General features: G+C 36.9%; 1 protein-coding gene across 1 annotated transcript in view; it reads left to right on the top strand.

Moving 5' to 3' along the window:
- MICU2 (mitochondrial calcium uptake 2) overlaps window positions 1–18577 on the top strand; it is a 134207-nt gene that overhangs the window by 67982 nt on the left and 47648 nt on the right. The window contains exons 5-6 of the mRNA XM_014837139.3: window positions 1635–1682; window positions 2644–2726. Of these exons, the coding sequence (XP_014692625.3) occupies window positions 1635–1682; window positions 2644–2726 (131 nt within the window). The remainder of the gene's footprint in view (window positions 1–1634; window positions 1683–2643; window positions 2727–18577) is intronic.

The raw sequence follows: 18577 nt of genomic DNA, 5'->3' as shown, positions 1-18577 counted from the left end.
TTCTTAATGCCACTGAACTGTACATTTAAAAATGGCTAAAATGGTACATTTTATGTTATATGTCTTTTATCACAATAAAAAAATGACTTGAGACCTATTAACCAAGTGTAATGCAAGGACCTTCTATGAATTTGAGCACACTTAAAATTTTTTCTGAAATGGGGATGTTTGTAACACTGATTTAAATTTGATGATATTAAGGAATTACTGATAATTTTTTAGGTGTGGTAAATATGTTTGGGGGAGGGAACAGTCCTTTTAAAGATACAGCCTGAGTTTTTTCTATGAAATGATATGTGGGATTTGTTTCAAAATAATCCAGTGGAGGTGGGGGGAAGGGATGAGAAAAGGTACAGATAAAGCAAGACCTACCATGAGTTGACAATTACTGAAGCTGACCTATATAGTTATCATATTATTCTCTCTACTTTTGTATGTAATTGGAGTTCTCCATGACAAAGTTTTTTTTAATGTGTGTTTTGCTATTATACCAAGCTTATGATCCAGAGGGAAAATTTATTTAGCTTATCAGGAAGGTATAATTTATAAGATATTGTTTCTGTATTTCTTATGATTCTTTTTGTTGCAAGCACATAAAGCCTGATGCTATCTACTTGAGCCAGAAAGGAAGTTTATTTAGCAGCCAGACTTAGAACTAGCTTCAAGCCTAGCTTAATCCAGGGCTTAAAACATCACCACTGTTTATCTTTCAGGTCTGCCAATTAAAGATTGGCTCGATTCTCAGGCTCTAAACACTGGATCTCTGAAAGTTCAGGCACTGTTTCTGTGGCCTCACACTCCTAAGTGAAACATTCACACATCAAAGCCAGGGGGGAGGGGGGGCGTGGGGGTTGGGGAGGGCGGATAAAGTGGATGACCCAGCATTCTTAGAAATTCTGCAGTACCACTCAGCAGACAGGCCACTCTGAGGGGCCCAGCTTAGGGCATGGCCCACCCCTGAAGCAGTCCCTGCAGCCAGACTAATGCAACCTGCTCATTAGCTTGGGTCAGCTACTTGCCCATCCCTGCACCAATTCTGCAGGAGTACAATGATTGGCTTAGGCCAGTCAGCGTCTGCCTCCAAAGATGAGCATGTGTTGTCATACCCAAACGGCATGTTTGAGAATGAGAAGGGAATGGTTTTCCGAAAGGAAATCAAATCACTGCTACAAAGATTTAATTATTTCATTTTAAATAATATAGTTTGACCTTTGGTATATCCAAATCTGTGTTATTCTACTGAATTTATAAATTTACTTGAGATTTTATGAATAGTAAAATTTGAGTAGAAATTACGTAAAGTGTCATGCAAATAAAATCTTCAGTGGATACTTTTTATTTGCTAGCCAGCATCCATCCATTCCTCCTCCTTACTAGTAATAGTAACATGATGAAAAATAGTATCTTTTCTTTTTTTTCAAGTATTAGTACTGAACTCTCTACTATAAAAGTTTTCGACTATCCCAAGGAGAGGTAATTTAAAGTAAAAGTGTGTCTGTTTTTAATTAGGTGAGGTTTCCATATACTGTGTGTGTGTGTGTATATGTGTGTATGTGTATATATATATGTATATATGTGATTACTTCTAAACCATCTAAAACTTATTTTCTCATGTTTTTATTTTATCGTTTCAGGGTTAATTTCATATACTGAGTATCTTTTCTTGCTTACCATCCTCACTAGTAAGTATCCCACAATTTCTCGCAACCGTCATGTGGAATTTCCTATTCTTAACGAACAGGGTTTTGGAATTTTGGTATTTGTGTCTTTACCATTAAAAATATTCTTGGTACTTTAGTTTCTAAATCTACAAAATGATACTGTTGGATTAGATTACCCCTCTAGGTCTCTTTTACCTCCTTCTCACTATGGCTCCCCAAACTTTGTCTTCTTAGTAGAAGGCTTGTGGAACAGAAGAGTCAGACTTAGCCTTCACTTAGGAATATTGAAAAATCCTTTGACATTCTACAAAATTTCTGACGACTACTCTTCAAACTGTCAAGGTCATGAAAATCAAGGAAAGATTGAAAAGCCTTTACAGCTTAGAGGAAACTAAGGAGACATAACAACTAACTGCAACCTAGTTTCTTGTGTTTGATGCTAGAATAGAGAAAACAGCATTAGTGGAAAAATATGAAATCCAAATAAAGTCTGTAGTTTAGTTTAAAAAGGTATGCCAGTGTTAATTTCTTAATTTTGATAAAGATACTGTGGTTATAGAAGAAATTGATGTTAGAGGAAGCTGGGTGAAGGGTATATGAGAACTCACTATAGTATCTTTACATTATTTCTGGAAGTCTAAAATTATTTCAAAATAAAAAGTTTTTTTAAAAAAACCCTACTCTGAGAAAAGGAAATAAAGAGTAATAATCAATGTGAAAATAGCCAAGGTACTATAAGAATATAGGAAAGCCCCTAGTAGAGCTAAAGAAATAAAGTTCTCAAATTAATTTTGCTTTGAAGGCAGAATGCTTAATTGCAGAAGAGCACACCTTTGAAAATTGTTATTATGAGATCTTCTTTTTCTCTGTTTAGACACTTAACATAGTTTCTGGTGGCTTTTTCACATTTCAAGATCTGTAGATCTGCAGATAATTTGCATTTCACCAATATTTAAATTATTCATTTTTCACCTGATTGCAGAACCCCATACTGGGTTTCATGTTGCTTTTAAAATGCTGGATGCAGATGGGGATGAGATGGTTGAGAAAAAGGAATTTTTTAAGGTGAGTAGATTCTAGTTGTTCTTGGTTTATCATAAAACACCTGAATGTGTGATAATTTTCCATTTCCATAAAAATCACAATTATATCCACTGTTTAGGTATGGAGTGTCATGCAATCATTTATACATTCAAAAGTATTAAATTTTCTATAATACAACCTTGAGGAAACCATTAAGGAACAAAGCATAAGATTCCAAAAAGGGAAACGAGCTTAAGCATCTGCATTTTTTAGGGTTTTATTTGTATGATTTCAGCAAATGATAGGTCTTCATATTAAAAATTGTTCTTACAGCCCTCTGCCCAAAGAAAAGAATAAGAAAAATAAAAACTTAAGCCTTCATAAAGAATGGGGGGGAAAAATGAAAAACCACAGTAGGTAGAAATTGGTGCAAATTTTCCAGAAATTTGCTAAGGCTAATATTTGAAAAGCTATAAAGATATGTTTAAATGGTATTTCCTAAGAGATAACTCTAGGACATCCAACCAGTAAATTTCACTCCATTCCAAGAAAATTGATGATAATATTAAAAAATAACTTCAGTACATGTAAACTGTTGGATATGTGCCAGTTAGAGTTAAATGTTTTTAACTTATTAGAGTACTTTAGTGAAGAAATATTTGTCAGTTCTAGTCATCTATTTTTTTTTTCTTCCAATCTCCAGTGTACTGGGAAATAGACAACAAAGCTTATTAAAATTATATATAAAATATAGTCTGTACTTGCACTGTCTAGCAAAGTAGCTAGTAGCCATATGTGGCTATTGAGCCCTTGAAATGTGGCTTGTGACTGAAACGTGAGTTTTTTAGTTTTGATTAATTTAAAGTTTGCATTTTAAAACTGATGTTCGCTATTGGAAAATTTTTAAGTATGTTTGAAACAACTTGGTTTTATGAATCTACTTTTTCAATTGTAAATTTTATGAAATCTAAGTACGGATCAAGTATTTCTAATGAAATGTGACATCTGAATTGAGATGTCCTGTAAGTGTAAAATACACACTAAATTTTGAAGAAAAAAGAAAGCAAGGTAAAATATCTCAGTTTTTATATTGACTACACAATGAAGAAATAATTTGGGGATATTAACTTTACCTGTTTCTTTACATTTTTGCTGAATTTTGTTTTATTTTTTTTTAAAGATTGGTCCTGAGCTAACATCTCTTCCCAATCTTATTTTTCTTTTTCTTCTCCCTGTAGTCCCCCAGTACATAGCTGTATATTCTAGTCATAGGTCCCTCTAGTTCTGCTATGAGGGACGCCACCTCAGCATGGCTTGATGAGTGGTGCTAGGTCTGCGCCCAGGATCCAAACCAGAGAAATCCTGGGCTGCCAAAGCAGTGCACACAAAGTTAACCACTCAGCCTTGGGGCCGGCCCTACATTTTTGCTGCATTTTAAAGAAAATGAAGCTGGAAACTGAAAATGATGTTAGTTATAGTTATACTTAAGCAAGAAAAATAACAAGTAATTCCAATCAGTGGCTCCACTCCGTAGAAAAGGGCTTGGTTCTAAAATGGATGTTTATTTAAGTTAATTAAAATGTTTATGTAGGGATCTTTATTTTTTCAAATGATTCCCCACTTTAACAGACTTTTTAAATTAACTCAACAACTACTGATACTGGCCACATCAGATTAAAATGTTTTCTACCACAGATCTTCCTAGACTTAGGATGAGATTACATCCCAGTAAACCCATCGTAAATTGAAAATATCATAAGTTGAAAATGTGTGTAATGCACCTAAACTACCAAGCATCGTGGCGTAACCTAGCTTACGTAAATGTACTCTGAACACTTACATTGGTCTACAGTTGGCCAAAATCACTAACGCCAAGCTTTATTTATAAGAAAGTGTTAAATATCTCATGTAATTTATTCAATACTGTACAAAAAGTGAAAAACAGAATAGTTGTCTGGGTAAAAAAGGTTTTTTTCTCTTTTTTTGCTGAGGAATATTGCCCTAAGCTAACATCTGTGCCAATCTTCCTCTGTTTTTTGTATGTGGCACACCTCCACAGAATGGCTGGTGAGCAGAATAGGTCCACGCATAGGATCCAAACCTGTGAACCTGTGCTTAACCTGTGCCACCTAAGTGGAGTGTGCAGAACTTTAACCACTCGGCCATGAGGCTGGGCCCAGTAAAAAGATTTTAAGTGTAGCAGTTGTTTACTCTCATCATCACGGTGCTGACTGGGAGCTGCAGCTGCCACTGCTCACCATCCCGAGAAAGTATCATACTGCCTATCACTAGCCTGGGAAAAGATAAAAATTCAAAGTACAGGTTCTACTGAATGTGTATCACTTTCCCACATTTGTAAAGTCAAAAGATGATAAGTCAGGGACCATCTGTATACTTTAAGCTAAAACGCTGAGATTTCCATCTGCTGCTTTACTGCCCACTCACATAGATATTCGTGTCATTTACCCTAGTTTCTCCCATATGCTTAGATTTATACATTCTACACTCTCTTCCAGATAATTTCTAAAGATGTTAAAAATATCTAAAGATATGTATAAATCTAAATTTTGTGGGATCCTGCTGTTTTATAAATTTATTCTCTATTTCGAACCTTTTTTGCTATGTCCTTTGCTTCTAGTCTTTGAGAGAGTTTCTTATATATAAAACCAAATATTTAGTAATTAAATTTGCAAAGCTTGTGGTATGGAACCTTGTCAAAGGGATTCACTGAATTATGATTTATATACAATAAAATGCACTTGTTTAAAGTATACAGTTTGATGAGTTTGGACAAATATACACCACATGAAATCTCGAGCCTTCCTAGTCCATCCCACCCAGAACGTGGATCACCCCTTTTCCAGAGTTCCACACTGTTTACACTCCCTGCCCAGCAATCACTTAGTAGCCGTCTGATTGATCAGATCTACTGTCACAGTATTCCAGTGCTTGTGTTCAAGTAACCCTTATTTTACTTAATAATGACCTCAAAGCGTAAGAGTAGTGATGTTGGCAATTCAGATATGCCAAAGAGAAGCCATAAAGTGCTTCCTTACAGTGAAATGGTGAAAGTTTTCAAGCTAATAAGGAAAGAAAAAAAATTATATGCTGAGATTGCTAAGGTCTACAGTAACTTTTATTACAGTATATTGTTATAGTTCTGTTTTATTAATGGTTATTGTTAATCTCTCACTCTGCCTAGTTTATAAATTAAACTTTATCATAGGTATGTATGTATTAAAAAACATAGTATATATAGGGTTCAGTACTATCCATGGTTTCAGACATCCAATAGGAACATATCCCCCGAGGATAAGAGGGCCTCCTGTAGTTATTTAAATGTACTCATTAATTCATCAAGAATTTTTCTATGTAGTCATGTACCGTGTAACAATGTTTCAGTCAATGACAGACTGCATATATGATGGGGTCCCATAAGATTAGTACCGTATAGGCTAGGTATGTAGTAGGCTGTATCATCCAGGCTTGTGTAAGTACACTCTATGATGTTCACATGATGACTAAATCACCTAACGACATATTTCTCAGAATGTATCCCCATCTTTAAGTGATGCACGATAGGAGTTAGTATGTGTTAAGCATTGTTCTATATATTTTTTACATTTTTAATATGGCTATTAAAAAATTTAAAATTACTTATGTGGCTCTATTATATTTCCATTCAACAACACTGCTTTAGAATATACAAGACTATAGATTCTAAGAAAATTTCATGTATATTTTATTGCATGCCTCTTATGACAATTGTTTCAAATGCTGCAAAAGATTTTTGTTACTCCTGGGTTTGCAGTTTAAGTAAGAAAGCTGGAAGATTCCAGGGATTGAAGTTGCCTGAAGTATACCTCTAGGTATATGAGATTTCACTGTACTATTCAGAAAAACAGGTAGCAATCTTATAGAATTCATTTTCTTAAAGTGGTAGAAGTTAAAATATAATAGAAAGCTATAGAGAAAACTATACTACTTCAGGGATATTTGATCTATTCAAAATACATTATTTATAAGAAAAACAGGTTTGTAAAAAAAATTTTTTCATTAGAAAGTCACTGTGAACAACATTAGCAAATCTGCTTATTCCCAAAGAAGCAGTGAGGGTAAAGTATTACCATTGTAGAACAGCTAGTTTCTGAAGGCAGCCTAGAATTCCACCAGGTTGAAGGTGCTTGTGAATAGACAAACTGGAAAGAACCAAGGATTTTTAGGTATCGCAGCTCTTACTCAGGACCTCAGGGTAAAAAATACTCAAAAAGCAAGGAGGAAAGGAAATCCTAGACAGTCATCATAAATTTATCTTTGAATTTAATTCCATTCAATCTAAAGAAAGAAGAAGTAACAATATTGTTCTGTTTGCCATGAACAGTGATTAAATAGCCATTATCAGAGGTCCCTTGAGAAAATAAACTATAAAATCGAGACCACTGTAAAAACATTGTTGCTGTTGTGTGTCATACCCAAAATGTGAACAGAGACACCTAAGAAGTGGATTCCCTGATATGAACTGTACGCTGCTGTCAGGAGAAACCAGCAGGCAGTGGTTAATGGAGATAATTACACTTCAGTGTTCCAAAATTCATCTCTGGCCACAGCATGAAAGATGAATTAAAAGAGGAGAGATTGGAGGTGAGGAGGCTCCCTAGTCTGTTGCAATAGTCCAGTTTTACAACTGTGAATGAAAAGTAGGAAAACAATCACAAGATATTATGGAATAGGCTCTTTAGAACCTGGCTTCCAATTCGATAGAGAAATGAATGGAAAGAAATAATCGGTGGTCATTCGTTTTTCCAGCTAGCCTGACTAGGAATGATGATAGTACTAATTGGTCAAAAAGAAAAGAAGACTGTGACTATTTCTTATTGAGGGTTGTTTATGTCCAACGTATATTATTGAATCTTTACAGCACCCTACAAAACTAGTAGTAGTGTTCCCATTTTAAAGATGAGAATATTGATATGCAGACAGTATTGCAGCCATGATTTGATTCCAAGTCCATCCAATTCTAGAGCCTCTTCTTTCCTCAGTGTTAACCTGCCTCATTTGAAGGAGAATTCAAGGGAAGATTGAGTTGAAAAAGATCTTAACTCTCAGTTTAGAAATGTTGAGCTTGATAAATTGGTAGAATATCCCTGTAGGGATAAACAAGTGTAGCAGGCAACTGTCTGGAGATGAAGAGTGTAGTCTGGATTAGGAAGCATCCTGATAGAAGTGATCATTAGTCATGAGAGTATATGACCTCAAGGGGAGAGGATGGAGAGTGAAAAGGAATAGGACCAGAGTCTTGGTAAACAGTTTCATTTAAGAGATCAAGCTGAGGTTGAGAAGCCAAAGAAGAAAATTGAGAAGGAGCAGAGGAGTAAGCAGAGTACTGGAGAAGTAAGAAGAAAGCCCAGAGAGTGTCGGGTAATGGAATCTTGTGAAGAAGGGTAACAATGAGGGAGTATTTAATATCATACTCTTTAAAAAGTGGTCAAATAGGATGGTGACTGAGTAGAGAGCCCCTGAAATTATCTAGACATTGGGAACCATTACAGAAGCAGTTTCAAGAGGGCAATAGGGACCGATGCAACAAAGCAGAAGGCTGAAGAGGAGGGAATAGGAAATGCACAATTGATGGCAGTAGATAGAAATTATTATTCTGGAGAAGAAACAGCTAAAATGTCCAAATTACCTAAAGCAAACTACAGATTCAACCCAAGCCCCATCAGAATCCCAATGACATTCTTCACGGAATTGCAACAAAGAATCCTAAAATTCATATGGAACAACAAAAGACCCCAAATAGCCAAAGCAATCCTGAGAAAAGAGAACAAAGCTGGAGGTATCACACTCCCTGATTTCAAAATATGCTACCAAGCTATAGTAATCAAAACAGCATGGTATGGCACAAAAACAGGCACACAGGTCAATGGAACAGAACTGAAAGCCCAGAAATAAAACCACATGTCTACAGACAGCTAATCTTCAACACAGGAGCCAAGAACATACGATGGAGAGAAGAAAGTCTTTTCAATAAGTGGTGTTGGGAAAACTGGACAGCCGCATGCAAACGGATGAAAGTAGACCATTATCTTTCACCATACACAAAAATTAACTCAAAATGGATCAAAGACTTGAAGATAAGACCTGAAACCGTGAAACTCCTAGAGAAAATATAGGCAATATGCTCCTTGACATCAGTCTTAGAAGGATGTTTTTGAATACCATGTCTACTCAGCTAAGGCAAACAAAAGAAAAAATAAACAAATGGGAATTCATCCAGCTAAAAAGCTTCTGCAAGGCAAAGGAAACCAGGAACAAAACAAAGGACAACCCACCAACTGGGAGGAAATATTTGCAAATCATATATCCGACAAGGGGTGACTCTCCAAAATATATAAAGAACTCACATAACTCAGTAACAGAAAAACAAACAACCTAATTGAAAAATGGACAGAGGATATGAACAGACATTTTTCCAAAGAAGGTATACAGATGGCCAACAGGCACATGAAAAGATATTCAACATCACTAATCATCAGGGAAATGCAAATCAAAACTACACTAAAGGGGCCAGCTCGATGGCACAGTGGTTAAGTTTGCGCACTCTGCTTCAGTGGCCCAGGGTTCAGAGGCTCAGATCCTAGATACAGACCTACATACACACCGCTCATCGAGCCATGCTGTGGCAGCATCCTGCATACAAAATGAAGGAAGATTGGCACAGATGTTAGCTCAGGGACAGTCCTCCTCAAGCAAAAAGGAAAAGATTGGTAACAGATGTTAGATCAGGGCCAATCTTCCTCACCAAAAAAAAAAAGAGAGAGGGGGGCCGGCCCAGTGGCACAAGAGTTAAGTGCTCACATTCCACTTTGGCGGCCCAGGGTTCGACGGTTCAGATCCAGGGTGTGGACATGGGACCGCTTGTCAAGCTATGCTGTGATAGGTGTCCCACATATAAAGTAGAGGAACATAGGCACGGATGTTAGCTCAGGGCCAGTCTTCCTCAGCAAAAAGAGGAGGATTGGCAGCAGATGTTAGCTCAGGGCTAATCTTCCTCAAAATAAAATAAAATAAAATAAAAATTTATTAAAAAAAAGAAAACCTACACTAAGATATCACCTTACACATGTTAGCATGGCTATAATCACCAAGACAAAATCAACAAGTGTCGGAGAGGATGCAGAGAAAAGGCAACCCTCGTACATTGCTGGTGGGAATGCAATCTGATGCAGCCGCTATGGAAAACAGTATGGAGATTTCTCAAAAAATTAAAAATAGAAATACCATACTACCCAGCTATCCCACTACTGGGTATTTATCCAAAGAACTTGAAATCAACAATTCAGTGAGACTTTTGCACCGCTATGTTCACAGCAGCTTTATTCACAATAGCCAAACCGTGGGAGCAACCCAAGTGCCCATCAACTGATGATTGGATAAAGAAGATATGGTATATACAATGGAGTACTACTCAGCCATAAAAAAGACAAAATTGTCCCATTTGCAACAACATGGATGGACCTTGAGGGTATTATGTTAGGTGAAATTAGCCAGACAGAGAAAGACAAACACTGTATGGTTTCACTCATATGTGGAAGATAAACAAACACATGGACAAAGAGAACAGTTTAGTGGTTACCAGAGAAGTGGGTTGGGGGTGGGCACAAGAGTTGAAGGGGCACATTTATATGGTGACTGACAAATAATGTACAACTGAAATTTCATGGTGTTATAAACTGTTACGACCTCAATAAAATTTTTAAAAAGAAGAACCTGTCACAGCAGCTTAAAAAACTATATTCTTGAGAAGTGACGTCAGCAACATGGCGGCGTCAGCTCACCCGGGACTCTTCTCCCCTCCCAATTTCAACCAAAAAGAGCAACTGCTTTTCAACCAAAAAAAAAAAACCTAATAACAGAAATGATCAGAGACCCACAGTAGCCAAACGATGGAAGGCGGAGAGGCTGGAGCCACCCTCAGAGGAGCTGGAACAGGGTATGAGAGAATTCGCTCCCTCTCCTAGAGACTGGGATCGCTGCTGCAGGTGAAGGAAGGAGCGGGGGAGGGGCCGTGCAGCCGGGTATCACCCAAGACTCCTACCAACAGTGCAGTGGAAACCCTCTAACGGGGGAAAGCTTTCTCATGGGGGAACCCCAGCAAGCCAGGGCCCCGGAGACCAGAAAGCGAGAGCTGATCCAATCCAGGTCAGCGTGAGTGAAAGTGCCCCTCCTCCTTCAACCCACGCTGCCCGGGGCCATCACGCCTGAAGGCAGAGGGCTCAGAACGCAAGGCTCTCAACCCCCATCTAGTGGCGACAGGCTGTAATTGCAGCTGAGTAATAGCATCAGGAGCAAAAACCGCTCCTCTACCATCCAGCAATTTATAAAAGCTCCAATCCAAAAGGAAAACAATAAAAATACAGAAGTAGGTCCTGAGGGCTTGGAAATGGGTAAACTAAGTCAAGATGAGTTCTAAATAGCTATCATCAAAATATTCAATGAGGTAAAGGGAAATATAGAGAAACAAGTCAATGAGTTCTAGAGTTACTTCACAAAAGAGATTGAAATTATAAAGAAGAATCAATTAGAAATACCAGAAAAATACAATGGATCAGATAAAACAGAATATGGATTCTCTGAATGACCTTGTAGACACCATAGAGGAGAAAATTAGCATAATCAAAGATAGACAGGTTGAATGGCTCCAGACAGAGGACGAAAGAGAACTAAGAATTTTAAAAAACTGAAGAAAGTCTCCGATAAATAGCTGACTCAATGAGAAAATGCAACTTAAGAATGATTGGAATTCCTGAGGGTGTGGAAAAGGAAAATGGAGCAGACAGTGTGCTCAGTGAAATAATAGCAGAGAGCTTCCCAAATCTAGGGATTGAGAGAGAAATGTGTGTGGAGGAAGCTTTGAGATCTCCTAGATTTGTCAATGTAAAAAGAAGTATTGTGAGGCATATAGTAGTGAAAATGGCAAAAATGAATGACAAAGAAAGAATACTCAGGGCAGCAAGGCAGAAGAAAATAACCTACAAAGGAACCCCCATCAGACTTTCAGCAGATTTCTCTACAGAAACCTTACAAGCTAGGAGAGATTGGAGTGACATATTCAAAACTTTAAAGGATAAAAATCTTCAGCCAAGAATATTCTATCCAGCCAAAATTTCCTCAGATATGAGGGAGAAATTCAGTCTTTTCCAGACAAACAAAAGCTAAGGGACGTTGTAGCCACAGGACCTGCACTACAAGAAATCCTCAAGAAGGCTGTCATGCCTGCAAAAAAAAAAAAAGGGAGTAAGGGGTCACAAAACACAGAGTAGAGAGACAAATAGATAGAATCTGAATAGGATAGCAAATATTCAACCATAGCATTAGGATAAAGGGAGGAAATCACCAAAGCAAAGACAATCTTATCACTCTGACCACAAACTCACAACACAAGTTGCAATAAGAGATGAAAATAATAATTTAGGAGGGGAGGAGGAAAGGGACTGAAACACTCTAGGCTAAGGAAGTAAGAGACCACCAGAAAATGGACTATGTTATACACGAGATTCTAAATACAAACTTCAGGGTAGCCACTAAACTAAAACACAGAACAGAGACACAAAACATAAATAAGGAAAAACCTAAGAAACCCAGCATAAGAAATTGCAGAAGTCAATGGGTAGGCTAAAATACACAGGACGAGAAACAAGGGAAAAACAGGAAAACCGGAAAACGAGCAACAGAATGAAAGCATTAAGCCCTCATGCATCAATACTCACCCTGAATGTAAACGGATTGAACTCTCCAATAAAAAGACACAGAGTGACAAAATGGATTAAAGAACAAGGTCCAACACTTTGTTGCCTCCAGGAAACACACCTCAGCTCCAAGGACAAACACAGGCTCAGAGTGAAGGGGGGTGGAAGACAATCCTCCAAGCTAATAGCAAACAAAAGAAAGCAGGTGTCGCAATACTTATATCAGACAAAACAGACTTCAAGATAAGGCAGGTAAAGAGAGACATAGAGGGCCAATATATAATGATCGAAGGGACACTTCATCCAGAAGAAATAATGCTTATAAATATCTATGCACCCAACACAGGAGCACCAAAGTTCATGAAGCAACTATTAACAAACCTAAAAGAAGATATCAAAAATAACACAATAGTAGTAGGGGACCTCAACACCCCACTCACATCAATGGACAGATCATCCAGACAGAAAATCAACAAAGAAACAGTGGAGCTAAATGAAAAGCTAAAACAGTTGGACTTAATAGACATAAATAGAACACTCCATCCAAAAACAGAATACGCATTCTTCTCAAGGGCACATGGAACATTCTCAAGGATAGACCATATGTTGGGAAACAAAGCAAGCCTCTACAAAGTTAAAAAAATTGAAATAATAACAAGCGTCTTCTTCAATCATAATGCTATAAAGCTAGAAATTAATTGCAAGAAAAAACCTGAGAAGGGCACAAGGATGTGGAGACTAAACAATATGCTATTGAACAAGCAATGGATCATTGAAGAAATTAAAGAAGAAATCAAAAAATACCTGGAGACAAATGAAAAGAATAACATGCCATACCAACTCATATGAGATGCAGCAAAAGCTGTATTAAGAGGAAAATTCATCGCAATTCAGGCACATCTTAACAAACAAGAAAAATCCCAAATAAGCAATCTTAAACTACACCTAACTGAATTAGAGAAAGAAGAACAAACAAAGCCCAAAGTCAGCAGAAGGAGAGAAATAATAAAAATCAGAGCAGAAATAAATGCTATTGAAACGAAAAAGGCAGTAGAAAGGATCAATAAAACAAAGAGCTGGTTCTTTGAGAAGATAAATAAACTTGACAATCCCCTAGCCAGACTTACAAAGAAAAAAAGAGAGAAGGCTCAAATAAACAAAATCAGAAATGAAAGAGGAGTAATAACAACAGACTTCGCAGAAATACAACAGATTATAAGAGAATACTACGAAAAACTATATGGCATATATGGCAATAAAATGGATAACCTAGAGGAAATGGATAAATTCTTAGACTCCTACAATCTCCCAAAGCTCACTCAAGAAGAAGCAGACAATTTGAACAGACCAATCACAAGGAAAGAGATTGAAACAGCCATCAAAAGCATCCCAAAGAATAAAACCCAAGGACCAGATGGCTTTCCTGGGGAATTCTGCCAAGCTTTCAGAGAGTATTTATTTATAATAAAAACTCTTAACAAAATGGGGATAGAAGGGAACTACCTCAACATAATAAAGGCCATATATGACAAACCCACAGCCAACATCATACTCAATGGGCAAAAACTGAGCGCCATCACCCTGAGAACAGGAACGAGACAAGGATGCCCTGTATCACCACTCTTATTTAACATATTACTGGAGGTCCTGGCTAGAGCAATCCAAGAAAAAGGAATAAAAGGAATCCAAATAGGGAGGGAAGAAGTGTAACTCTCGCTGTTTGCAGATGACGTAATCTTATATATAGAAAACCCCAAAGCCTCCATTGGAAAACTTTTAGAAGTAATCAACAACTACAGCAAAGTTGCAGGGTATAAAATCAATTTACATAAATCAGTAGCTTTTCTGTACTCTAATAACGAACTAACAGAAAAAGAACTCAAGAACACAATATCATTCACAGTCACAACAAAAAGAATAAAATACCTCGGGGTGAATTTAACTAAGGAAGTGAAAGACCTATACAATGAAAATTACAAGGCTTTTCTGAAAGAAATGGATGACGACATAAAGAGATGGAAAGACATTCCATGTACATGGATTGAAAGAATAACCATAGTTAAAATGTCTATTCTGCCTAAAGCAATCTACAGATTCAAGGCCATCCCAATCAGAATCCCAATGACATTCTTTACAGAAATAGAACAAGGAATCCTAAAATTCATATGGTGCAACAAAAGACCCCAAATTGCTAAAGCAATCCTGAGAAAAAAGAACACAGCTGGAGGCATCACAATCCCTGACTTCAAACCATACTACAAAGCTACAGTAATCAAAACAGCATGGTACTGGTACAAAAACAGGTGCACAGATCAATGGAACAGAATTGAAAGCCCAGAAATAAAACTACACCTCTACGGACAGCTAATCTTTGACAAAGGAGCTGAGGGCATACAATGGAGAAAAGAAAGCCTTTTCAACAAATGGTGCTGGGAAAACTGGAAAGCCACATGTAAAAGAATGAAAATTGACCATTCTTTTTCACCATTCACCAGAATAAACTCAAAATGGATCAAAGACCTAAAGCTGAGACCTGAAACCATAAGGCTTCTAGAAGAAAATGTAGGCAGTACACTCTTTGACCTCAGTATTAAAAGGATCTTTTCAGACACCATGTCTTCTTAGACAAGGGAAACAACAGAAAGAATAAACAAATGGGACTTCATCAGACTAAAGAGCTTCTTCAAGGCAAGGGAAAACAGGATTGAAACAAAAAAACAACCCACTAACTGGGAAAAAATATTTGCAAGTCATACATCCAACAATGGCTTAATATCCATAATATATAAAGAACTCACACAACTCAACAACAAAAAATTAAACAACCCGATCAAAAAATGGGCAGGAGACATGAGCAGACATTTCTCCAAAGAAGATATATGGATGGCCAATAGGCACATGAAAAGATGTTCATCATCACTGATCATCAGGGAAATACAAATCAAAACTACACTAAGATATCATCTTACGCCCATTAGAATGATAAAAATAACTAAAACAATAGTAACAAATGTTGGAGAGGTTGTAGAGAAAAAGGAACCCTCATACACTGCTGGTGGGAATGCAAACTTGCAGCCACTATGGAAAACAGTATGGAAATTCCTCAAAAAATTAAAAATAGAACTACCATACGATCCAGCCATCCCACTACTGGGTATCTATCCACAGAGCTTGAGGTCAGCAATTCCAGAAGTCCCATGCACCCCAATGTTCATTGCAGCATTATTTACAATAGCCAAGACATGGAAGCAACCTAAGTGCCCAGCAACACATGATTGGATAAAAAGGATGTGGTATATATATACAATGGAATACTACTCAGCCGTAAAAGAGAACAAAACCGTCCCATTTGCAACAACATGAATGGACCTTGAGAGAATTCTCGTAAGTGAAATAAGCCCAATAGAGAATGACATATGAGGAATTTAAACATGTGGACAAAGAGAACAGATTAGTGGGTACCAGGGGAAAGGAGGGCTGGAGGTGGGCACAAGGGTGAAGGGTTGCACTTACAACACGACTGACAGACAATAATGTACAACTGAAATTTCACAAGATTGTAACCTATCATTAACTCAATAAAAAATTTCAAAAATATATATACATATATATTCTTCTGAGATGTTCGATGATTTAAGAAGGAAATTAATTTGTTATTAGTTTAAGGAAGAAAATACATTTGTCTGCACACAACCTGAAATACCAGTGTCATGAGTCACAAGGTACCATTACACTCCACCTACTTCAGGTATAAAAAAAGGATATATTTAAGATTGTTATTATTATTCAAGTAGAGGTTAATAATTATGAAAAGGCTATGATATTTAAAGGTGAAATTCTGTTAGGTTAATTAAGCTGTTAGAGTTTGCACATACCATACTTCCCTCAGACCTGGATGAACTTTCTGCTTTTATTACTGGGAGTCACGAGGCATAGGGAGCCAAATCTTAGAAGTACTCTACTCACTCTACATACATCCCTAGATAGTAAAGTGGGAGGTAATTTGATAAAGTAGACATAATAGAGCCCCTGGTAATATCACTGTCATACATACTTAGCAGGATCAAAGTTTTGATGCACTATATTAGTGTTTGATGGTAACTCAAGGCTAGATGACAAAGCCTATAGAGAAAAGAGACGCTGAACGTGAGATGAAAAAAGGCAGTAGAGGGCATGTTGTTTTCCGTCTTCCCTCTTTGGGTCTTTTCTCACAGTGAAACCTAGAGCCTCCTGCTGCCTAGTCTCTCCTACTATCTATATGGACTCTACTCCTGAAACTGCTGCCATCCCTACTTTAAAAGGTTTTCAAATACTTTTTTTTAAAACATGATAGTTTAACATGCTGAATTTACGGAACACTTTCTAAATACTTCAGTTCTTTCCTTAAATGTTTGGAAAATCCTTGGATAATCAACCCATAAATTAAGAAAACAAGAAAAACAATATGTTAAGATATGTCACTAATTTTTTTTTAACTTTAAGGTTGTAAAGGTCAACCTTCTAAGCCTATTAAAACTTCTTTGTGCAGATCTTAGAAATAATACACTAAACTTGATAACGCATGGAGCATGATACAGTACGTCAATTTAAAATAACACCAGAGAGGAGAAAAAACTATGTTTACATTAGTTATTTGAGCAATTATTTCTCTTCTATGGTCATTGTATTAGGAAACCTAAGTGTGTAACATCTTACATTTGAGGTTTTGTTGAAAGAACGAAACAGTCCTTTTCAGATCAGAAAAGCATATTTAAAGGGCAGGGAGTTTTTTGGTTGGGTTTCTTTGTTAGCTTATCTGAACGTTTCCCCAGTGTGTTTTATTTATTGCTCTTCCTACCATAAGTGCTAGAAAAGTAATAAGAATTATTTTAATATCCAAAACATAAATATAACAAAGTGATTTGAACAGCAAATGCAAAAGTAATGATAAAATATATTAATATAAGGCTTGTCAAATTGTCCTAAAACGTAAGTTGCCTCAGTTGTTACTTTTGTGTTCGGTAGTATATTCGTGTTTTTTTTAATATCCAGATCTAGAAACTGCAATGGTAAGGGTATTTGCTTACGTCTTCATCCCAGGAACAAGTAAAATAGCAACTATCTGTAGAAGCTGTTTTCTGTCAGATAGTAATAAACAATACCAGCAATGATCAAAGCCAGTAGTAGTTAATCCACTTAATCTTTATCTTGACAGATGGCACATCTGCTTATTTGAGGTAAGTGCCAGGGTTTTAGTGCAGTTTCTTCAAACAATAGATGAATGACAAGTCTGTTTACTGGTATAAATTTCTCCTTAGGTGGTCCTTTTGTTTTACATTGCTTTTGTACTGGTAGGAAGGACTGTACTCTTAATATAGTAGTGTTATAATTTTGTCATGCTAAATATGCCTGCTAGAGTTATTATTAAATAAATACAAAGGCCTTCAGTAGAATTTATTCTTCTTGATTTGGGAATAATGTTCTTGTTCCGGAATTTAAACTATCATGATCCTGAAAGCAAAAATAAGTTAAATTGACCCTACATACTTTTCTTCGTTTTCAGCCTAAAGTTGAAAATATAGATCAGTATAAATTTAAATAGTCAATTTGGCACTACGTTTTTATTTTTTTTATTTTTTTTTAAAGATTTTATTTTTTTCATTTTTCTCCCCAAAGCCCTCCAGTACATAGTTGTATATTCTTCATCATGGGTCCTTCTAGTTGTGGCATATGGGACGCTGCCTCAGCGTGGTTTGATGAGCAGTGCCATGTCCGCGCCCAGGATTCGAACCAACGAAACACTGGGCCGCCTGCAGCGGAGCGCGCGAACTTAACCACTCGGCCACGGGGCCAGCCCCTTGGCAGTACGTTTTTAGACACAGAATTTGTATTTGGTGAATGTGTCATGTTCTTTTGCCACGTATATATAATCACTTTACCTTTTTTCTGTTTCTCTAACAACGTACCTGTATTTCTAGCAGAAATTTTACTCTTCCCTCTTTGTACATCCTTTCCTCGTTCTTTTGATAGCTTTTAACTATTCAGATCTCAACCCAAATGCTGTGTCCTCAAAGAGGACTACCCAGAATAAGCCTATCTAACAGTAACTCCTCCCAGCAATCTCTGAATCCTGTTACCCTACTTTATTTTACTTTAGTCATAGCC

This window comes from Equus asinus, chromosome 11, assembly GCF_041296235.1.
Source record: "Equus asinus isolate D_3611 breed Donkey chromosome 11, EquAss-T2T_v2, whole genome shotgun sequence".
Taxonomy (NCBI): Eukaryota; Metazoa; Chordata; class Mammalia; order Perissodactyla; family Equidae; genus Equus; species Equus asinus.
Note: the sequence above shows the minus strand (reverse complement) of the source record. Positions and strands in the feature narration are given on the sequence as shown.